Raw genomic sequence first — 25,567 nt, forward strand, 5'->3', positions numbered from 1 at the left:
GTCATTAATTCATTATTCTGCTAATCAGACTTCAATCACACCTCTCATTCCCTGAATGATAACAAGAGCAAGTGTGAATTTCAAGACCAGCATTCGCTCCTGCATTTGAGGGCATCTGTTAGAAAGGGACATATGTGGAATTATAAGGCTGGTAATTATGAAAAGCTCAGGAAACAGCTTGTGGCAATAAAGTGCCAAAAGGAATTGAATGGAAAGGATATCAATGCTGCTTGGACCCTATTCAAGAACACTTTCTATATATACAGGGTGTCCAAAAAAGAACTCCAGAGTTTTGAATCAAATTTATTTTATGACATTTTGAAGTAGAAATGGATGTAGCATATATGATAATCAAAGTACATCACAAGTTTAAGTACCTGTTAGTGGAACTCAAGGTGTGTACCGTTTACAGCCCTACAAACATCGAAACGAAATTCCACCTCAGACTCCACTCAGGTAACCATATCCATAGGAATTGCTTCTATGGCGCAGTGGGCAAGGGAATGGATTTTTTCTTTGATACACAATAGCTTGTATGTAGCTCCAAAGGAATAAATCCATTGTAATCAAATCGGGATTGCGTGGTGGCCAAGCAATTGGACCTCCTGTCCCTATCCATTTTCCTGGCCATTTTTTCCCCATGAGGAGATGATTACGAGTGTGGCATATCTGGATATGCTAGAAAACTTTGTGTTTCCCAGATTGAGAATGTGGAGGGCTTCATTTTTCAACAGGATGGAGCCCGAGCCCTGCCACATTATGCAGCAATTGCGGCTGTGCTCAACAACCGATTCCCAGGAAAATGGGTAGGCAGAGGAAGTCTCATTGCATGGCCACTGCATAGTCCCGATTTGAGTACAATGGATTTCTTCCTTTGGGGCTACATAAAATGCATTGTGTATCAAAGAAAAAAAATCCAGTCTCTTGCCCATTACACCATAGAATAACAGCAACCATAGAAGAATTGCTTCTATGGATATGCTTATCCAAGTGTGCTTGGGGTGGAATTCCTTTTTGATGTCTGTAGGCTGTAAATGGTACATACATTGAGTTCCATTAACAAGCAAACTTGTAACATTGTACTTCGATAATAAAATAAATTTCATTGAAAACCCTGAAGTTCTTTTTCGGTGATCTTCATTTTAATAAACATGCGAAGATTTTCAAGCTACTTCGCGTCAGCTGCACATTGAATTAGAACAATAACATAAATATTGCTTTAGTTGTAGGTTTAGCAGATACATAATTATTTCGATTCATAATCAGCAATTTTGGGAGGAAACAGAGATAGGGATTGCAGCTCTAATTACTACAAAATTATTACCAATGTGTCATTGATAGAATACTTTTTTAAAAGAACTCTCTTAAGATGGACATATGCGATTAATTGGAGCCAAACATTAATTGTTTCATGATTATCTGGAATTATGAGATTATGTTTCCAGACAGATACAGTTTATGAACATGTATTGTTACAGTTTTGAGCATGCATCGATGATTCCTTTTTTTATGATAACATTACGCTACAGAGTTTTTTTTTTCCCTACCATTAACAACAAACTATAAGATAAAGGATTGCGTTTGATCTCAACCTAGTGGTTGGTGGGGTAGCGATACTACTTTACTAGGGAATTATTGTAAAACAAGGCGGTTTCCTGTTGCCATCATCATTGTCCAATAATATTTTGTAGATGTGTTCATGGAGCTGGTTGGCCGGTTAAGGAGGAAGATAAACTCGAGTTTCCAGTAGGGAAGACCCTCTATCAGACTGGCTAACTCACCTTTCAAAAGCCTGGATAACGTCATAGAATTTGAACCTAGGCCTTTTTCAACCAAAGGGCTCGGTCATAAAAGAGCTACGAAGGCTCCCAAAAAGGGCAAAAAATACTAGTTAAACAAAACCGTATACAACATATACTGTATTTATTTAAAATGAGATATACTGCAAGGAAATATAACCCCCTACCTAGCACAATGGGAAGAATGGAACATTGTGCCATTCAATTGGAAAAGACTTCGATTTTCGTCATCACAGAGCCTCCGTAGCTCCATCAGTATAGACAAAGCCCTTTGGTCAGAAAGACCTGAGTTCGATCCTGTCAGTGATGTGAGGAACTTTTATCTGCTCTCTTTCAATGAAAGGTGAGTTAGCGAGTCTCATACCAAGGTAGGTTTTTTATGCCTGGAAACAGGTTTTTCATCCCCCAGAACAGACAAACTGGCCCTGTGAACACACACATGGACTACAGTCAGAAATACTGCCTTTAGGGGATGCAGCAAGGAGTGGCAACCGTTGCATTAATTAGCTGTAAGCCTCCTTGGTAAAGGGGGGGGGGATCAGCCTGTCCTAGGATAGGATGGACGAGTAGATATGATTTGTCGTGACAAAGGGAATGTTTATATGGGCTTTTTCAACTGAAGATGAGTTAGCTAATCTCCTATGGAGGTAGCAGCATTTTTCTCCCAGGCAAATCGCCAGTTAAAGGCTGATTTGCCTGTAAGCTCCCATGAGAACACTTGCAATTTATAGACAAAAAAAAAAAAGTTACGTGACACCTCCAAGGACTTATCAAGAGAGGGTACTCTACATCTGTCTCTCCTACTACTGCATGCAAAGTAACGAACAAAATTTCATTCCTGTAGTCTAATTTTAAACAATGATGAAATTCTGACAGATTTTTCTGAAAATTTCATTTCATTCATTTTATTTTTTTTACTGAAGCTTTTCAGCAGCCTTTTTTATATTATATACCCATTAATCCAACAAATTAATAGCCTTTACAATTAACAGGCTGCTGCCTGAATCACACCATGAGCATGTTTGTGGTTGTCTTTAGGTGGATTTCACTGTGGCGTGAAACCACTTCCCTGCTTATGTGGAGGTCTGAAGTGGCTCTAGACAGTTTCATGTTTGTTCTCTAGAGCAGGATTTTTGGATTATGTTAAAAATAATAAAAATAGAAGAATTTGTAACCTATCCACACTGTTAAAGTGCATATGACCCTTTTGAGCAAGGAAACAATATAGAATAGTTTTGCTACTGGGAAGTCCAAGAAAATGGAAAAAGAAAAAAAAAAGTATATATGGTCTAGACCTGCAAGCTCTTTAAATGAATTAATATCTTTGTCAAAGTGAATTCAAAATAATTTGCATGTATATAAATAAAGCAAATATAAATGATATGAGAGTGTAACAGATATTTCTGAATGTTTATATAATAACCAATATCTGTAAATTACTCATAATGGAAATAGTTACTCAAATTATATAACCAAACCAGCCCTTTGAGTCTCAGCACAGGGATGATTCCACGAGTGCAAAAATGTATAATATATTGTAATGCGAAGAGAGCTACAGACCTATCAGTATCTGTGGATTAGTAAAGATTCTGGAAAATTTGGCAAGAGATCTAGAGAAATAGGTTGACGGAGAATCTATACTTTGTAATGAATAGCATGGGTCTACTAAGGGAAGTTTGAATAACTTTTTCACATTCTATAATGTTGTGGTTGAATTAAACAAAGGGACTATGACACTTTTCAACTTTGCTAAGACTTTTGATAAGATTATTATTATTATTATGTGACACCTCCAGGGAGTCCAAAGACTTATCGTGGAAGAGTGTGATTGTGAAAGATGTGTAATATCGAATGATTGATCTCCTTCCAACTACTAAGTGCACTCAAACTTGCTTAACATTTTTGCAAGCCATTATTAGCAGAGGCTCTACCAATCGACCAACCCTTGCATACAACACAAAGGATCATAGCATAAGTTGAAGAAAATGGGATTAGACTATATAAGATTAGAAATGAGGATGCCTCACTGACAGATATCAGTGGTGTACAGAGAACATGAATCTGTTATCCATGTTCTCATAAGTTAACCAGTGGTGTACTCTAAGGATTGAATAGGCAATTGTGAACATGCAAAAACGGCTGTCAGTTCAATGTTAGCAAAGTTATACACTTGGTGTAATGATATTCAATAGCATATCGAATTGGTGGGATTATACTAGAAGAAACTGGTCAGGCTAGGAATCTCGAAGTTTTAGTAGATAAGAAGTTGACGTTTATGGATATATTACAAATACAAATTAGAGGATAATTGCAAATGCTGACACATAGGGAGAGATCTTGTTTTTTGGTTTTGGAGGTGATACAGTACAGAGCATGCAAAGGAGTGTTAAAGATATCAGAATTGTGGAATATAGATTGAGGACAGATTTTTTTTTTTTTTTTTTGACTGCAGTCACTAGCAAACAGGAGTGATATAATAGACCTTCAAACTTCTAAAAGGTCATATAGAATAGTAGTATATACTATTTTTCATTTTATGGGGCCTGTGGAGAGGAAAAGAGGCCATCCATGGAGAGATGGCCTTTTTTTCCTGAATGAATGCAGTCAAGAGGGTGAGAATTAATTTTTCTCTCAAAAAGCAGATTATGACTGGAATGGCTTGCCTTTGGAGGTAGTGAGTACAAGCACAAGCAGTGTGAATTAATTCAAGAAAAGGTATGACAGCTTGTGTATGTAGCCTCCGTCAATGAGTCCCTTAACTCCCTGGATGTCCATGCTAATAAGACAACTCAGCAGTGGTAATTCCATTGAATAAGGCCCTGATCAGCACCACATCTAGATCAGTATGACATGATCTAGTCAGGTGGTTTTTTTTTGGAGGGGGGAGAGAGAGAGATGAAGATACCTTAAAGAAGATACAGAAGCAGGTAACAAATGATTTAATGACCATGGAGAATACAGAATGCAAGTTACTCGACCTATCAGACTGAAAGCACATCACCGAACAATGCGGATAGAGGATGAAGAAGTGGCATGATTTAAGCTGTCGAGAGGTATTTACTGGATAAGCAGATTTTTGAAATGGTAGAACAAAGAGACAGGGCAAGGACTCAGAGAGAGAGAGAGCAATCCCTAAAACTTGTGCAAGGAAATGGATCAGAAGTTTTTTTTACTTGAGCAATGGACTCCATGATAGTTTAAAATAAGTAGCAAATAAGCAAACTAAAATATCAGAGGATTGGAGAGAAAGAATGCACTTGGATAAAATTATCCAAAATACTAGTCATACCAACTCCAGTATAGTCCAACTATTATGCCAGTGATTTGTAATAATTGACTGTGTTTGATGATTGAACTGTTTAAATACAGATAGTTATGCATCCTATAAAGAACTATGTACAATAAAAAAGTTATCCTGAATGATACAGGATATGATATAACCCTTTTATTACTTGTTACACTGACATTTTTCCATATGGAGTAGTGAGATGCCCACTCTACACTATCAGACATTTACATCAGTTATTTCCACTTGCTCAAAGCAGCAGTAACCACTTTAGGGGATGATGCATAGCTCAAATAATGCCTGTTAATCATCTTAATTTATTTACTGATGCTGCACTCACCATTTCTCCTTGCAACATAATCAACTTGCTATGACAAATGTCTTCTTACATTGACTGAACTCTGATGCAACTTCAGCGAGTGAATGACCTATGGTTCTTTCCCCTCTTACAATTTAACACATCTCCCTCTATATGTTTCCTTATAAAACCCCCTCAACTTATATCTATCATACCTCCCATGAGAAATTCAAAAACAGGGACATTATTTTCTTTGACTCCTCTACATATATAAAGAACCAAAGAAAATCTTTGTACATGCAAGCCACATAGTCAGGTTTGGTTTATTTGGATTTACTGCTGAACAAAATCCGGCTATAAGCCAGTGTGTTTGTCAGTTAATTGCATATGTTGGGAAGCATGGCTGTTCAGCTTGATTTCATTGGAATTTGTCATTCATCATAGAAGACAATGATGGAAGCCCGACCCACACTTTCCTTCATAGTTTCTTTTAGTATACGTGTATTGTTTACTTTACTTAATCCTCCACTTTTACCTTTATGGTGTTGAGGTTTTTTTTTTGTTTTATTCTTGCAACTGCATCTGTAACTCGAGGGTAAGGTAGTTAGCCCTATGCCTCCTACGTATTGTTTAACTAAATAAAAATGTAATAATATAATGTCCCATTGCGCAAAGGTGGTACAAAGAGTGATGTATCTAAGTGTCAACCTATTAGTAACTTTGGAATGGTGGTGAAGATTTTAGATAAGTTTAAAGGCTTCTATACATTGCAATGAACAGCATGGATTTACTAAGGAAAGGTCATGTTTGAGTAACATCCTCAACATTTATAATGTTACTGTGGAATTAGACAAAAAGAATGGATATACCGTAATACTTTTGGATTTTGCCAAGCCTTTTTTTTTGCCTTCCAGGACATATCATGGAAAACTTACTAAACTGGAGAATATGGGACTGGATTATAAAATATTAGTATGGATAAGATGGCTGACTGCCAGGTATCTAAACATGCTGTATGGGAGATGTGAGTCTGCAAAACTTAAAGTGACCAGCGATTTACCACAAGGACATTGGGAAGGTTTCAAAGACATACAACTATTTGCTAATGATGCAAAGCTAATTCAGTGTAACTGACAGTTACTAATTTTAAATACTCATGACCTGTTACAAATATCATGACATTCACAGTGACTATAAATCAGATAAGTTGAGCATTGCTGTCAAAGCCTGCCATAAGTGAAGCGAGAGAAAAGAGATTCCTTATGCAAAGTCTGCGACAAGGGATCCAGGCAGGTGCATATGCACTGACTGAAATTTGAAGAAATTAGAGGCACATGGGGGTTCAACATTGATGGCTTAGTTATACTCTATAGATTATTAGCAGCCAAGAAGTAAAGTGCAGTTAGTTTTCCCCTATGGTTTCCTGCTAGATTACTTTAAAAAAAAAAAAAAGCTGACATTTATTTCACTTTCTTGAACGAGTAAACAGTGAAGATATTTTGTGTATATCTTTTTCAAACCAAGAATATGAGGTCAAGTTAAAAACTGTTAGATGGTAAGCCAATGTTTGTCTCATCTATATTTAGCTAATGCTCATTAGCAGGAGGTAAAAATAGTGGAATGAATGACTGGATGTGAAAATTAGGTCAAAACCTTTCTATTAACCATGCTACTGTTCTCTAGGGAGCTGGTGTGAGAAATAAATAAGGTTTCTGATGTGAATCATTCAACAACAGTACAGCAGAAACATGAGATCTGTCACATGTCCAATTTTTTTTTTATTTCCCCTTCTAAAAATGTTTCATAAACTACATTAAAAAATATATTGACAACGAACAAAGTTGAGGTGAGCTGATATAATGAGCAAGCAAAAAGGAAACAAAAGTTTTTAGACATAAGTAATCTTTTTAAGCAAATTTAATGATTTTTAATAACACTACCTTTCTCCAGCACATATCCTGTCAATACCTATTGCATGCCACTGGACAGTGTTTCTTCCCTACATGTCCACAGACCATGAAACTTGCTTCATTTTCAGAAAATCTGCATGGCATGTTAACTTAACTTTTCAGCAGAATTTTGTAAAATTAACATTTGCAAACTGTCTTAATGAAATAGAAAATCTCAAATGCAATTTGAATCGATTTCAAGTTTATATATATAATATATTATACAGGTACACCACCGATTTTCTGGAAAACAGATGGTCCAACACCTCCTTTAATCCATACAATATTACAAGAGTGCACTTAACACTCCCTGGTAACCTGACTAGTTCACTGGGCCACCACAGATGGTGCATTCCTTGCTTAATTATTTACATCTGCACTTAATCACGATCTCTTAAGTTGTAAGCTTATTTTGCTTACATTTAGCCCTAGCCTTCTGAGCAAGGAACAGTTCACAGCAGTGGTGATGTTTAGGCACAAGTCTGTATCCACTTATGCTGTGTCATTTATACTAATGCATTTCATTTAAGCTTAATTCAAATTTAATATTCAAGTTTCTAACAGTGCATGGTGTTTTAGAGATATGAAAGAGGTATAATTAATGAGTCAGAAATGTACTGATCATCATCATCAAATTCCCGACATGTGCCCTCAAGGGTAATAATACTGATGAATTATTATTGTGATCTCTGACTGGTAAAACAGCTAATCCAGCAAGGTTCCGGAATGAAGGGTGTAGGAAAATTGGTGTGCATGTGCAGTAGCGAACAAATCAATCCAAACACTCACATCTTGAAGAAAAATTTTAATTTCACAAGAAAATAAATACAAAAATTAAACTCCAACTTTACCTATTAATTTATGTGCTCCTCTGTTCCTAATAAGATCATTAATTTGCTTAGGGAATCTATTAATGTAGAACAAATTTTTCTTCTTTCTGCATCCCAAAACCATACTTTTATAATGGATTGTATTAAATTATCCTTTGTATCACAATTTAATTTTCGAAGTCTCTTTTCACTATGGCCCACAAATTTTCTATTGGGTTGATGTCAGGAGAGTTACCTGGCTATAGAAGCAATTGTATGTTGTGATTTTTGAGAAACTCCTTCACTTTTTTGAAACTGTGGCATGGAGCAAGATCATGATGGAAGATGAGTTGTCTTTTTGGATCTGTAGGACCACTCTTTTCTCCAATATTTTTATGTATTAGTCATTTTTCACCATATTGTCAACAGGCACAAGTGATCCTGGAGTACACCATGTGTAAAACTTCCAGAACATTTTTTTAGCTTGGTGTTTAGGAACTTTGTTGAAGTTGGGTGGGAGAAGTCTTCTCAGCCACTGATTTGCAAATACGGGGTACTCATAGGTATTATTTCTGGGAAAATTCCCATGTTACTCCTCTAAAAATAAACTATTATTTTAATGACTAATATAGCCTACTTTTGTTTAGGAGTGCCCCTTTTTTTACAATGTCGCTGGCTCTTCACCCAAATTCTAGGGCATTACTGAAGTGTTATAAAACTAATATATGAAGAATAAAAATAGGAAAAGATTTGGACATACCTTTTTGGACGTTATTTTCTGTCTCCTTATTCTGGTGATGTGCCTTCATATGCTGTTAAAGGAAGGGGTCTGTTTTTGGGGGAGTGGGGGTAATGTGGGAGAATTATTTGAAAAAAACCCTGGGTTTTTATATATGTATAATATTATTATTATTAAGGGTGGATAGGGAGTTTGGGAGGGGGAGGGTTAGAGAAGGATCTGAAGATAAAATTTTTTTTTTTTTTTTTGGAGAAGAGGAGGGATTTAAGGGAAAAAGTCAGGAGTGGGAGTAACGGGGTGTGAGCTGTTTCAACAACTATCATCTTCGGAACTCGTGGCTATGTCATATCGGTTAGTGTTTCTGTCTTTGGTGTACTTGTGTTGTCTTCTATTGGTCGGAGTCGTGACCTACTTTTTATGTTATGAAGCTTCCAACTCTTGGAGATTATGTTGGGTCAGTGGATATTTACTGAGTATTTGTCACATTTTATGGCTATCATTTCCGATATTCTAAGCATTGTTTTGTTGTCTTGTATGTCTAATATTATGGCCTTGTTGATTTGTGGGGTATGTTTTTGTTCAAGGGTGTGGACTGCTATCTCGGTTCTTCCTGTACTTTGCATCCTGTTTTTCTTTTGGTTGTTGTGCTTTTTGTTGTTTAAATGTTCTGGAATAGGGATGTTACAGTCATGGAAGTGTTCTTGTACATAAAGACCTGATGGTAGAACCTGCATAGGCGACATCAATCTTTTTGGCAGGGAAATTTGTAAACAACGTTGTGGTGTTCTAATATTTCCTTGTGTGTGTGAGGTTTTGTAAGTTTTAGAAGTGTTGCCAATTTTTGGTTTGTGGTGAACACCAGCTTATAGTCAGTGTGTTTTGAAAATGTATTTGTAAGCTTTGTATGTGTTCTGGATGTATGGAAGTTTGATAATTTTTTGTGTTGGGAAGTTTGTTTTGGTTGTCGGCTTGTTTTGCCTGGTTTTTGCTGTTTTGTTGGTGTAATTTTATAAGCTGTGTTGGGTAATTTCGATTTTGAAAAATCTGTGTTAACTTCTTTATTTCTGTGTTGAAATAATTACGGTTTGTTGAAAACTTGTAAGCATTTATGAATTGTGCTAAGATGACTGATTTTTTATCATCTTAACACAATCATCATCAGTCATCTTAATACAATGTTAAGGTTTTAGGGTTTAAAATATTAGGATTTGCCTGCTGGTATCAATTGTAAATTGTTAAAGTGTCCAGATATATACTGTCTACCATATATATGATAGACAGTGTATATCTTGCTATGTAAAAAGTGTATACTGATCATTAGTGAATAAAAGAAAATTCTTAAAAAATAAAGAAATATAAATCAAACATAGAGGAAAAAAATATACATAACAAGCACAACAAATTGTACAAGATGATTTGCTGCTCCATCAACCCACATGTACTCCTGCCATGTCTAGATGAATCACCCGATCAACTTTAGTGGTTTACTGGATAATTTCCTTCCAACAGTTATTTATATTTTGCAAACAAATCCTGAGTTGGAGTGAGATTTGTCCTCTCACCCAACTCAAGGGTTAGGTGGCAGTGACAGTTTTCCACTTGCCCTGATGTGAAAGTATTGGAAATTAAAATTAGGATTCAGTGGAAGATAAGGGTAAGAAACTAAAAGGATAAGGATGTAATGTAACTTTAAGCAGAGGGAGGTCTTATCTTTATAATTTTCTTGCATTTTATATTGGAGCACAACTTAGTTGGATAATGACACAGCTGTGTTGTAATAATGGATTTGTCAAAGAACTTTGACAGAATATTGCAGAGGTTACTGCATAAATTAAAGACTTGAAATGGATAAGCTACTGATATGGATATAATACTTGATATGTACTTCTTTCAGAGACTACCATCAAAAGTTAATGTAAAAGAGAATGTTTGCCAATTATAGCTGGGAAGTATAATAAAAAATAAATGGCTGATACAATAACACTTCAGAGCAACTTAAGAGTGTTATTATAGGCTCAGGAGAATGGATACCAGTTCAAAATGTAAGATTTATTCCAATTTTGGCATAGAAGATTAAAAGCTGTCTATTTTACTGGTTAGAGGACCTTCTGGCTACAACTCAACCTAGCCTGCAGGCACTGTTGGTGCCAGGTTATTTTGCGCCCTAGGAAAATCCAACCTGTGAAATATCCAACTTATTTCACAAGTTGGATATTTTTTAAAATGAAATTTTAAATATAAAAAATAAATTATTTTGGCATGCTTTATTAATAATATACAAAGTAATATACAATATGTATAATATATGAAAATCAAATTTTAATTTTTCTTGCTTCAATTTTGCAAAATTTTCTACCATTTCCTTTAAATCTTTTTCCTTTAAAATTGTCTTTCAGGTTAAATTAATAGGCTTTTTTTTTTAAATTTTTTTAAAAATTAATTTGAAAAATTCTCTGTTATAATTCATTTACAAAAAAAAAAGTTATAAAATACCAAAATTTAATATTTTAAAATATTTATCTTAACTGAATTTTAAATAGCGGTAAGTTCAAATCATTTAGGTAAGGAACAAAAAAGAACCAAGAGTTAAATAGTGTGATGTGTGAGGGGTAAGGAAAAAAGAATCGATACCTAAATCATATATCACTATTTAATTTTGATATTTTAGTAAAGTATGAATAAAGCATAGCTTGAAGTTTTGCACCCCCTTCATGGCTTGCGCCCTAGGCGGTTGCCTAGTGCCTAAATGGCACTAGGCAACCGCCTAGGGCGCAAGCCATGAAGTTGACCATGAAGTTGACCATAAACTTGACCATTTAGTGCCTAAATGGTCAAGTTGGTGCATCAGTGTTTTTCATTGCTCTATGATATTCAATAACTGCTTTTTCTTTATTTGCTATTCATTTTTTTGTTGCTGTTGAAATCTTCCAAACTGCTTACAATTTTGTTATAGCACAATCTCATAGACTGTCTTAACCATTTTGTAATTTCTCTGCCATCTTTCCAAGAAATTAAAATTTTCAATTTGTACAGTGAATGAAATTACAGCATTTTTGAAGAATGTGGCAAATGTGCTAACACAAGTGCAACTTAGAATGCATTAATATGTGATAACTCATCCAGATTTAATATACAAGGAAATGTTGCAGCGATGAAAAGCTCACCTAATATCAAATTTTTCCTTTTCTCTCACATGAGAGAAAAGCTAGGCATGATGACCTGTCAGAGCCAAGTAACTCAGCTTCATTAATGCTTTGACAGGATAGCTAATCCTATCTACCTAGTCTATGTTCAGTAAATTATGAATTCTCTGGCTAGTTTGTTTTAGAGGTCTGCATTTCCAGGAGGAAGAACCCCCCCCCGACTGCATGGTAATGGCTAATTTACTTGTTTTCAGCTGAGAAGCCCATTTTAGAAGTTCCTTGCATCCTAGACAGATTTGTACTCAGGTGTGTGTGTGTGTCTATTATATACAAAACAAATCCTGCCTACGAAAGGCGGCAAACACTATTATTTACAATCAGATGATAATCCTGAAGCCCTGCTCTAGAAACTAAACGTGGAACTTTTTTCAGGCCTTTCAAACCACCAAGGAGGTTGGTGGTTTGCACAGGATGATAAAATTTATATACCACCTAAAGACATTCATTCCCAAATACCAACATCCACAACTTGGCTGGAGAGCATCTGTGCTATCCCTTCATCCAATCAGGATAGCAAAATGAGATAGGGGTATCTAGTATGCATAATAAAGCTGTTGGATAGACATGCAGATTTAATGGAAATAATGCACACCACTTAAGGAATGAAATTAAGTTAGTTTAATGGATCCATTAAATGTGCATAATGAGTCCTATCCAGCTGTATAAGCAAATGGCATCATTGTTTTCAAGTTGGTCCTCAGTGTTATCATCAAAATGAAAAGGATTTCCAGTTTCTGAAATGTTTTGCAAGGAGTGAGGCCCATTTCTTTATTTTTCTTTTATGGCAAATAATTATTATTACAGTAAATATTTTTCTGAACATGTTAATCAACTGACTATTACCTTAATTTAATGAGATCCTATAATTTTATCTCAAACTTCTCTCCTTATTTTCATAAGCACATGCAAGAAAATCTCATGTGGTGTGCAAATCCTATAAATTAATGGAATAAATCACAGGATTTTATGTTGCGAGATAAAACATTTATTGAAATTTCCTATGTGATCTGTGGAAATAACATTCACATTCTATAGTTCTGATTCCATGTATATAGCATCGATTTTCTTTAGCTACTAGTATCATTCCACTTTCAGTAAATACACAGATTAATTTTTATGATAGTTTATTATCATGAAAACTGTGCTTTACTTGCATTATCCTTATGAATTACTTGTGAACTGCAGTCTATGGTATCCTCTATGCTGTGCAAACGTTTATGGCAAATCCCATGAATACACCTAGACCAGTGGTTCTTAACCTTTTCGAAGTCATGGAACACTTTTGATTATAAAAAAAATTTAGGGAACACCAAAAGCATTAGTGTCATAAAACTTACAATAATCATATGCATGGACTTGTATAACTTTTATAAAAATTGAACTTATTTTAATGCGATACTTGAGCTTGTCGGCTTTTACAGATTTCGGCAATATCAGGTCTAGTATGTGATACAGCTACCTTCATCTCTTTGTCTATATTAGTAAGTCTTTCATGCTTTTTAGTTTTTCATATTGGTTATTATTGAGAAACCGAGCTCACACAAATATGATGTTGAAAACTATTAACAAAATTTTCAGTGCCTTTGCAGAGAGAGCTGGGTATTCAGCTTGGACAAAAATCCAAAATTCCTCAAGAGTTATTTCAGAGAATTTCATTTTTAGAGTACGATCTGTTGACAAGGTAACTAATTGTTCTTCTTCTTGTAATAAAAATTCACAACTCGATGTATTGACTGTGCCAAATGGATTTCATATCCATTCATAATTGTATTTAAGGAAGGAAAGTAACTCGAAATCTTTTCTTCCAATATTGTTAAATTTTCTGTTATAACAGAAATAATTCCCTCGACATTTTTATTATGGAGTGAAGGAAACATATCTACTGTACTTTTTTCTGAAAAGCTGACAATTTGTCAGTGGATGTCAAAATATTTTTCAATACAGTGGTACCTTGGTTAACAATGGCCTCAGATAACGATGAGTGGCTGTAAGAAAAAAATCCCTTGGTTAACAACTCTCGATTATGTGAACACCTCTACCCGATCTAAAAAACCAGAATTTTACGATCGCACTCAGCCACACGCAAGAAGACATTGTCAAATAGAGAACAGTCATGTGGCATAGCTGTGAAGCTCAGATCTGTTTGACCCATCATAGCCAGCTGTTTGAATTTTCTGTTTATTGTTTCTTTTCTTATAGTGTACTGTGCTTTATTTTAAAATTTGTGGTTATAAATGCGTTTTATGATGAAAATGAGTATTTAAGCATTTATTTTTTATGTGTTGGTTCATACAGACAATAATATTGGCGGGTGCGTATCACTGTTCGTTCGCCATCAAAAGGCAAAATCAAATCTCATTGTATAATAATCGTTATCTATAAGCTTCTAATCAGTGTATGTTATGGTAAGCGTTGTATCGAATATCATCACCTTACAAGCAAAATGCACTAAGTCAAAAATTTACAGGTTTTGAATTTAAATGTTAACTTTTATTTCGAGAGCCTGTGTAGCTCAGTGGATGTGGCGTTTGCACACCATCGCGCTAGGCCGCACGAAGGAAGTCTTGGTTTCGAGTCTAGTCGGCGACTAGAGGAAATTTTTCTAAGCCTTTTTTCGACCGGTTCCCGAGTTAGTCGCTCTCTGGCACGGGTAAGCAGGTTTTTCCTCCCGGAAACTCGGGTTTTTCGTCCTGTAAACTCAAGAAAATCGATCGTAGAACCCACATTATTTCAGACATTAAAATATATTGTGTTAGGGTTAGAGACCACGAGATGGCGGCACATTTGAGCCGTCTCTCTTCACTGCGGACCGCTTAATTAGTGATAGCCTTGGGCCATCTGTCTCTGATTGGGTACCAGTGGAGATTGAACTGCCCACTCAGTCTCCAAAAGTTAGATAGGGCTAAATGGCCTCGCCTACTCCCGTATATACGGGAATCAAAAGGCGTTAGCAGATAGCAGCAGCAGACTTTTATTTCAAAAAGTTTATTTTTTGGACTCTTACTTTTATTTTCAGGTGACGATATGTTCTTTGTATCCCTTGTCTTAGTGTTGTACAATTTGTAATAAATTATACATATTGTACGTATCTTTTTTTTATAGAGTGAATTTTTTTACTATGTGACAAAATGGATCCCAAAAAAGAAAGCTAGTGAGGGAGAAAAAAAAACAGAAAAATTTCTCTATTGAACAGAAGAAAGAAATAATAGCAAAACATCATGAAGGTGCGAAAGTTATGCAGCTAGCTTGAATATATGAAACCAGTCATTCTACAATATCAACCATTTTGGCTAAGAAAGAAGAACTTATGGTAGCTAAGGTTGCTAAGGGAACTTCAAGGTTGAATGTCAGAGGGCTTCTTTTTGAGCAAATGGAAAATCTATTACTAATTTGGATCAAAGAAAGAGAAATGGCATGCGATACTACATCTCAAAATGCAATCTGTCAGAAAGCTAAACAGATTGATCAAGATTTGAAAAAGACTTCGGGATCAAGTTCTGAGATAGATGATGATGATTTCAAAGGTAGCAGAGGTTGGTTTGACAACTTTAAAAAAAGAACAGGAATTCATAGTGTGGTCAGACACAGAGAGGCAGCTAGTGTTGACAAAGCAGCAGAAGATAAATTTGTCAATAGCTTTACAAGAATTATAGAAGAAGGAGAATACCTACCTCAACAAGTCTTCAATTGTGATGAGACTGGGTTATTTTGGAAGAAAATGCCCAACAGAATATTTATCACAAAAGAAGAAAAAACACTTCCTGGGCATAAACCAATGAATGATAGGTTAATTAACACTGCTTTTAGCAGCAAATGCAAGTGGAGACTGCAAGGTAAAACCAATGTTAATCTACCACTTAGAGAATCCCCGAGCATTCAAAAAATTCAATGTCTCTAAATCCAATCTCGGTGTTTTGTGGAAGTCTAACAGCAAAGCCTGGGTCACAAGAATAGAATTTAGAGACTGGATTCGCAAAGCGTTTGGACCAACTGCCAAAGTCTATCTTGAACAAAACAATCTGCCTCTAAAAGCTATTTTAACCTTGGATAATGCACCTGCCCATCCAACGGGCATACCAGAGGAATTAGATTTTATTAAGGTGATTTTTCTTCCTCCCAAGACTACATCTCTGATTCAACCTATGGATCAGCTGATAATTGCAAATTTTAAAAAACTTTACACAAGGTCACTTTTTACCAGGTGCTTTGAAATGTGTGAGGCTACCAACATAACCCTAAGAAAATTTTGGAAGGAAGAATTCAACATTGTCATAGCAATTAGGTTAATTGTAAAGGTTTGTCAAGAAGTAACAATGAAATGTCTCAAGGCAGCATGGAGGAAACTGTGTCCTCCCTTTGGTAATGAGGAAACTTCAGATGAAAGACACAAATTGGTAAAGGATATTGTGGCAACTGCTCATGATCTTAACTTGGAAGTAGAGGAAGAAGATGTTGAAGAATTATTGGATGCATGACCGAGAACTGACTACTGACAAGCTAAAAGAAATTTTCAAGCAGCAATGTGAAGAAAAGGAAATAGAAATTTCATCTGAAGATGAGGATGGAGAGAAAGAACAAATTACAACTGCTGAAATCAAAAATGTTTTGGCAAAGTGGAAGGAAGTTCAAAATGTTGCTATGAAATGGAATCCAAACAAATCTGAGGTTATCAGAACTGCATATCTATTTAATGAAAAGTCCATGCAGTTTTTCAGAAATATTTTAAAAAAGAGGCAGAAGCAAACAACCCTAGACATGTTTTTTACAGGTCCATTTGTCAAAAAACTCCAAGGTGAGTGCAATTGTCCTTCTGGTAAAGATTGATAATTATAAACTGTTTTCATGAACAATTCATTTTATTAATGTTAATTTTTTTGTAGTAAATACATATACTGTATAATAAATAAATGATATTTACCATATTTTTTAGCAACATCCTTTACCAATTTGTGTCCTTCATCTGAAGTTTCCTCATTACCAAAGGGAGGACACAGTTTCCTCCATGCTGCTTTGAGACATTTCATTGTTACTTCTTGCCAAGCGTTTACAATTAGCCTAATTGCTATGACAATGTTGAATTCTTCCTTCCAAAATTTTCTTAGGGTTATGTTGGTAGCCTCACACATTTCAAAGCACCTGGTAAAAAGTTTAAATGAGTTTTAAATTTTTTACCAGATAAAACTCATTTTAAATGAGTTTTATCTGCATTTTTATATGAACTATGGTTGTGGGGAGGAGCTGGAACAAATCAAGCGATTTTCAATTAAATCTTATGGGGAATCGTGCCTTGGACAACGACGGTAATTCTGGAACGGATTACCATCATTAACCAAGGCACCACTGTATTCTAAAGTTCTAAAATTCGGAATAGCACTTTATCCATGGATAACCATCTTATTTCAGTGTGCAAAAGCAAAGATTCGTACTTGGCTTCCATGGATATGCAAAGTTTTTTAAAAAGGCTTGCTTTTAAAGGTCTTGACTTGATGTAATTTATCACATATATATATATATATATATATATATATATATATATATATATATACATAACTTGGTCTAGTACAGGTTTTAATATTGCTCGTAATGTTTTTTGAAACTAGGGATTCTCTGTGCAAAAAAACATTGCATAGATATAATCTTTGAGTTTATTTTCTTTTCAAGGTAACAAATCGTTTAATAGAGCCTAGCAGTCTATTGAATATTGGTTTAGAAATACCTAAACCAATATTCAAGGTATTTGTTTATATATATACCTAAATATTGGTATATATAAACCAATATTTAGGTATTTCTAAACCAATGATTTAGAAATACCTAATTGTAAAGGCTTGTCAAGAAGTAACAATGAAATGTCTCAAGGCAGCATGGAGGAAACTGTGTGATATGAATAATGAATATTGGTTTAGAAATCAACGCGCATAGCAGTCTTCAGTTGTTAGGATCAGAGTAACCAATTACACTCAGCACTGTGTCATGTGACATCTTTCACTGGCGGAACACTTGGGCTTATTTCGGGTGTTCAGGGGAACACCGGTAAAGAACCACTGACCTAGATCTTCAACATTATCTCGAGGAGATGAATGGTATGATGATAATGTTACTACCCTTTAAAGAATTTACTACCTTTCTCAAGTTTCTACATTGTACTGTACTACACTGTTTCCCAACTATTGTAAGTACAATTACCGTAGTTTCATTGTATGAACTTGTAGGAACCAAAAGAAGTAGTTGCCATAGAAAATTCCTTTGGCACAGCTTTGATGTTATGGAACTTTGACTAGGATTTTTTAGTATACTGTTATAGTGAGATATGTTTACTAGAGAGTTAAGTGTATTGATTGTCAATTTTAATTTTTTTAAAGCATCCTCAGAAGAAGATTTGGATTAACCCATCTGCAATAGATAACTCAGAAGGAGAATTACATGGAATCCCTTCCAACTCTTGATAATTTTAATTTGAAATGTTTTCTTTACAAAATTATGAAATACTGAACTATTTTTAGAAAAGTATATTTATTATAAATGAATAACACGGTGTAAAAAGCCATAATGTGTACATATATACTGTACAGGTCATGTTATAAACAGAATGCTTGTGTAAATTGCATAAGTAAATAGCATCTTTCAATGGTGTATGTATGTATGTACACATAGCTACAATGAAAAACTCTCATCATGGTTTTGAATTTTCTTCTGCATGACCCTGTTCCTTTTGTGTCCTAAAATATTTCTGGCGGAAAGAGGCTGCAGCCTGGGAAACTAGTGCTCCTTCTCTGTCCTGAGAATTCTAAATATGAATATATTAAATCTTAAAGTAATTTGTAACATATCAACATTATCAATAAATAAGAACTTCAAATAAAATTTAAATTAATCATCAGCTACACTTAATGTTTGATGGCAGGAAAGAGACAAGAAACTCAGAGGAAGACGAAGTTCTAGGTGGATCGATTCAGTCAGAAGTGCCTTAGAAGCATGAAATGTTAGATATGACAATATTGGAGTGCTTACAAGTAATAGACAAATTTGGAGGAAAACTGAGGATAGGAGATTAATAATAATGTAAATTTAATCATGTATTGTTGTCATAGTAACCTGAACATCCCTTTAGGATACATATCAGGAAATTGATGTTTCATATGCATCTAATTAACAAACCTTAGTTTGCCTATTTAGTGAAAGAACATTGTGTGTGTGTATATATATATATATTTAAAGCAAAATAAATATCTATATTTTAAAATTAAGCAAAGAAGAAAAATACAGTCATTCCTTAACTTACATCCTCTCGAAGATATGTCTGTGATCCCATAAGGGAATAAATAACATTTTCGGCTATATTTTCGAACAAGACACAAGCGAGTGTAAGATAAAACATGCACAGTGGCAACAGCGCTTTCAGCGGCAACCTCCCTCAGCAGTTGGCATGTGTCTTCAACAGTTCCTCTGTTGATTTTGTGTTGTGTATTTATCTTTAAATATTTCGTGATGTTTGTGCAACATGGTCCCTACATGCATAATCAAAAAACCTAGTGAAGAATCACAAAAAAAGAGGCAAGCAATTGATTTTGGTGGATCACATTGATGGGCCAGCTTCATGCTGGCCCATCAATGTGATTGCACGACTTTGGATGGTCTCATTCTACAGTGATGACCATTTTTAAAAATAAGGACAAAATCACAGAGGCTGTGAAAGGATCTGCTTCCATTAAATCGACGATAGTGATGAAACAACAACAAGGTCCTATCGGTGATATGGAAAAGCTACATGCATCATGGATAGAGGACCTGAACCAAAAGTGCATACCCCTTAGCACTGTGATCATAACTGCTAAGGCCCTAAGTCTCTTCAACATATTGAAGGAGAAAGCTGAACATAATTATGACTACGAATTCAATGCTTCTTCCGGTTGTTTCATGAGATTCAAACAGCATTTTGTGCTGCATAAGGTAAAAATGTATGGGAATCTGCAAGTGCTGTGAAGGCTGTCAAGGAGTTTGTGGAAAAATTGGATAAAATTATTAGAGAAGAAAATTATTTGCCACAGCAAATATTTAATATGGATGAGATGTCCTTGTTTTGAAAAAAAATGCCCGAGCAGACATTCATTCACAAAAAAGCTAAAATCTATACCTAGTTTCAAAGCTCTTAATTATGATTCTGTTACGGGTAATGTGGCTGGATATAAACTGAAACTATTTATGATAGTTTATGTTTATATATTTACGTGGATTCTCATTTATGGCACAATGAGAATCCACGAATCTTCAAAAACATTAGGAAACATACTCCCAGTTTATTATCGGAGCAATAAAAGTCGTGGATGACTCAAAAATTGTTTGAGCATGCCTTAATCAACTGTTATAAGAGTGAAATAAAAAACTATTGTGTGAAAGAAAATGTAGAATTTAAAATTTTATTAATTTTAGATAATGCTCCAGGTCATCCACCTTATATGCCTTATAACAGTGATCTTGACCAAGTTCAAGGTCATGTTTCTCCAACCACTACTTCATTGATCCAACCAATGGATCAGAGAGTTCTTGCAGTGTTTAAGGCTTATTATCTATGGAGAACTTTTTCACAAGCAATTTCTGCTACTGAAGGAAATAACCAGACTCTCATGCAATTCTGGAAAACATTCAATATTTGTCATGCTATTTAAAATATTGCTGTGGCTTGGGACGAAGTGACCTCTCAATGTATGAGTGGCATATGGAAAAAAGACATTAAAAAAGGTTTGTGCATGATTTTGGAAGTTTGTAATAGTTGCTAGCAAACAATCTGAATCTCGAAGTGAATGATGATGACATAATTTAACTCATAGAAAGTTCTCCTGAAGAGTTGAGCAACGAAGAACAACTGTTGCAGAAGAGGAAAAAAGGAGAAAAGGAAGAGAGAAAAGAGAAACAGGAAGAGGTAGTTAAAATTTACAGTGAAGTCTTGCTGAAATGTTCTTTTCAGTTAGCGATGTTCTCAAAATGACTGAAGACATGGATCCCAATATTGAACTCTACTTAATAATGAAAATGAACATACATGATGCATTTGCTTGCTATGAACAAATTTATGATGAAAAGAAGAGGAATAAGCAAAGCACATTGGATATTTTCATCAAAAAAACAAAGATTACACCAGAAGAGTCACAGCCTGATCGTTCATACAGAGAAGGTAATGAAGTTGTGATTGTGGAGGAAGGGCGATTATTTGGGTGATTATTCTCCTGTTTTATAGTGGTAGTAACACACAGTACAGTTTTATAATAAGATTTAAAATGAAAATGACAGTACACTCATTATGGTTTTATAGTGGCAGTAACACACAGTACAGTTTTATCATTATCATCATCATCATCAAATTCCTGCCATGTACCCTCCAGGGGTGTACAGGATATGATAGTACTACATGAAAAATTTACATCATTACTAACTTCCTATCTACAATTTTTCTCCAGATCAGTCTGTTACTTGTCAAGACTCCAATATTATCAGATCTTATATTTCTGTTGCCTAAGGCACTTTGTACCCTATCAAACCACCTATATCTTGGTCTTCCTCTGGGTCGTTTTCCTGCAAACCTGGCAGAGAACACTTGTTTTGCCAATCTTTCTTTGCCCATTCTGTTTAATAATAAGGTTTAAAATTAAAATGACAGTATACTCATTACGGTTAAGTCCCTAACCCCCTATAACTCTGTTGATTTAATGTATCGACTTACGTCCTGCCGGATGAAAGTCGAGGGATGACTGCATTTTTAACAGGGCAGGGTGATCTCTGTCAGGAAATGCCTGATTATGTACCACTCTGAAGTAGTATGTGCAAGGACAGTCCATGAGAAATGTGACTCAAGTTCCATATCTTTATTTCAAAAATTCATCCCCATCATGCTGATGGCAATGCACTGCTGTTCCAGGCTGAATACAGTATGCACAACTGTTTGGTTATCAGTGAAGTTTTCTTTTTTGGCATCCAGTGCAACCCCTCTTGTAATATATGCAGTCATGAGTGATTATTCTGAACTGTTTTGTATGAAGCATGAAGAGTAATATCCTTGATTTTTTTTTTTTAAATGCATACTGCTTTGAACTGAAGCAATAAGTATAAATATGGATAGAAAATCAGTACAAATTAATATTGATCTTAATAAATAATATTAATAATTTTTGATGTTGACATAAAATGAGAATCTCCAAAACGTTTGGGAGAGACACGATTATTACGATTTAGGTAAGGCCAATGTAAAAGGGTCTCAACTTTCTTTGAAAGGTAATTCATATTTAAAACTGCTTCTATGCAGAAGATGAGCTTCATCCCATAAGATACTGTGTTTAGTGTCAGACCACACTTTTGAGGTTTTATGGATTCAATGTAATATTGATGTTCATAATTCTTTTTTCTACAGAATGGTGTCTGTCTGTCTGCCTAAAGAATATCAAATTACTTTGAACTGAAGGAATCTGGTAACTGCCAGCTAAAGATAGAAGTGACAGTTTGTCTTTAGCAGATGGTAACAAATGAGAAATTGTTAATAAAAATATGTGGGATCGGAACCCTGTGGTCTGTCAAAGAATCCTTGCGTGTTTGAACAAAGGAGTCAATTATCTGTTGGACTTGATGAGGGTTGTAACCATTTAATTCCATTAAAATTTTGGTGGTGAGAAATTCTTGTTGTAAGAGAAGAGACCCTAAGAGTGCACATACCCTAAATCTTAAAAGTGCACTCTTAATTAATGACTTTATAACACCAATTTTTTGAGAGGTGTGATGAGCAGACTTTTGAAGAATGTACTTGCCAGTAAAGGTAGGCTTCTGATAAAATACCAGAGGCTATTTGAGTAAGAAGGATGTCCAAGAATGGTGAGGTACTAGCATTTTCTTTTTCCATGGTGAATTGAATGCATGGATGAAGGTTATTGATCTCATGTAGAAAAGTGGCAAGTTCATTTTCAGAATGAGATCAAACAGCAAATACTTTATTGATGTAATGAAACCAAAAAGGGGGTCGGAGATAAACATATCTGACTCTTGTATTTGAGTATCCTTGATTTTTTTCAAGAAAGCATGTGGAATTCTTGATGAATGATTTGGAATATTAATTGTTCAATATGAACAGTTAATAAATGTGAAAGAAACTTAGTAATTTTATATCAACAGAATTAATAGTTTTCACCCACGAATCAACAGCCCTCATTCGTGCATGTGTTATATAATGCATAGAATCCTGCTCCAGTGACAAAATATTGTATGCCACTTTAAACCTCCTATAAGCAGTGTCATGTAGTAATGTAACAAAAATCATCTAACACCTCAAGACTTTCGGAAATATTCACACTACAGTCAGATTAGGATCCACAGCCTGTTCAGTGGAGAGCAGAGATGCTTATGCAGGCTGGGACAGTCAGGTATTGGATTGTGTCCAGAGTTCAGAGGATAAATCACATGAAAGTTTAAGGAGTAAAATTGCAAAGCAAAACTGCAGGTATGCATGCACCCATACAAACACAAAAATGATATGAAGAAAAATTTGGGAGAAACATCTTGAAAAGGCTTGTGAAACAGTAGAAGACGTAGGATAGAAGAGTAACATCTATAGTAGTAAGGAAGACTATGAAAAGAGGCTGAATGAAGAAGTTAAAGAAAATCTTAGTGTGTGTTTTTGTTATGTGATAAACAAGTTAAAATATCACCATAATCAGATTCCTGATATGTACCCTCAAAGGATGTACCTGATAGTACATCATTACATTTACATTACTACTACCTTCCTATGAATGATTTTCCTCCAGATTAGTCTTATCTACCAGGATTCCAATATCGTGAAGGTATATTTCAATATCTTCTCATGCATTTCTACATCAATCTACCTAAACTCCTCCAGATTAGTCTTATCTACCAGGATTCTAATATTGTGAAGGTATATTTCAATATCTTCTCATGCATTTCTAAGTACATCAATCTACATTTCTAAGTACATCAATCTACCTAAACTCTGGTCTTCTCATGAGGTCATTTTCCTGCCATCAAGCACCGTCTTGCTAACCTTTATTCTCCCATTCTGTATGTGACAATCACCAGTTTACACCAGCTTTGCTCACACATTCCTGAATGCTAACAATATCAAGTTCCAATTTAATATTTTCGCTTTTATTTTTATGATTCTGTCATTTGAAGATATTTAACTTACTCAGAACCCCTCTTGACTGCAAGCTCCTCTTTGATTTTAAACCTAACTCTCAGTTAAACTTGTATATTGATAGTTTAGTATTTGGTGCTAATTTCTCTAGGTATTCCATATAAATGTATTCAATTTCTCCTCACCATATCAGTTGTGTTTATTGTACTGACATTTATTTTGCAATCTTTATTAAACATTGTGCCTAAATAGCTGAAATATATTACTTGTTCTATAGGCTCTTCAATGAGAAATAGTTGATTTTTTCATTACTAATTTTTACACTAAATTTATTAAAATGGTTAAGTTATTTTAGTTAAAATATCGAATCCTGAACACTTGTGCTGGATTTATTTAGATGTATTAAGTCATCTGCATAGTAGAGGTAAGTTAAATATCTTCAATTTTGATATTAGGTTTAATACATTTTCCTTTATACTGATCCAAATACTGTAGTTGATGAAATTCATTAACTACAGTATATGGATCACAGGATGAAGACAATGTGCATGGATCACAGTATAAGAGTGAGGACAATGTGCAATACTTGTTTTTTTCCAGATTTGACATCAAACCATCTATCTTCCTGTGCTTCCTTCAGTTCCAACTGCTTCAAACTTAAACATATACTACGTACTGCTTTGTATAATGTCCCATTTACTGTAGTGTTTTGAACAGCTTTTCTCTTGGAAGATTTGACACTTTTAAGATTGTCTTAAAGTGAATATGATCTTGACAAGATCAGAATCTTCTAATATTTGGCTAGAACCCAAGTTTTTTAAGAATCTTCTCAAGTATGCTTTATACATCTTATCTGAAATATTCAATATCGTGATCATTATAAGAGCTTTACTCCAATTACCTGGAATTTGACTTGACCAAGCCTTCTGAATTATGCAGTGCAATAACACCGCCAAACTTTTATGTACACTATTTGAGCATTTCTATTGACAACATATGTCCTGATTTCAGTACTCTTCAATATTTTCTACTACTACCATTCTGTGAGTGCTTTTGTGAATCTTCTTTAACAATCTTTCAAAGTGAATTAATTACTCTAGACATCTAGAATATTTTTATCATCAGTTTTTGTTATTTATCAGCTATGATTCCTTTTACAATACTCCTTCCTCCATTTCTAAGCATTTCAATAACTCCTGAATATTTTGCCCACTTTGTGATATTTATCATCTATATTCTTATCAATGTCTTCCCATGACTTATTTAGTTACTTATAAACATTGGTAAACATGGTTTAGTTTTTTTTTTTTTTTCTTTCTGTATTCTCTAACTGAATCTGCTGACTTGCTTT

At 34.8% G+C, this 25,567-nt stretch overlaps 1 protein-coding gene across 2 annotated transcripts in view; it reads right to left on the bottom strand.

The window, feature by feature from the left end:
- Positions 1–18,520: 18,520 nt before the first annotated feature.
- LOC150106864 (tRNA (guanine(10)-N(2))-methyltransferase TRMT11) overlaps positions 18,521–25,567 on the bottom strand; it is a 203,618-nt gene continuing 196,571 nt past the window's right edge. For both annotated transcript variants that reach the window (XM_090392774.1, XM_090392773.1), the window contains one exon: positions 18,521–18,870. In XM_090392774.1, coding sequence (XP_090248900.1) covers positions 18,757–18,870 — 114 coding nt within the window. In that variant the 3' untranslated portion in view covers positions 18,521–18,756. The remainder of the gene's footprint in view (positions 18,871–25,567) is intronic.

This window comes from Typopeltis vanoorti, chromosome 5, assembly GCF_054136105.1.
Source record: "Typopeltis vanoorti isolate ZY-2024b chromosome 5, IOZ_Tvanoo_1.0, whole genome shotgun sequence".
NCBI classification, from domain to species: domain Eukaryota; kingdom Metazoa; phylum Arthropoda; class Arachnida; order Uropygi; family Thelyphonidae; genus Typopeltis; species Typopeltis vanoorti.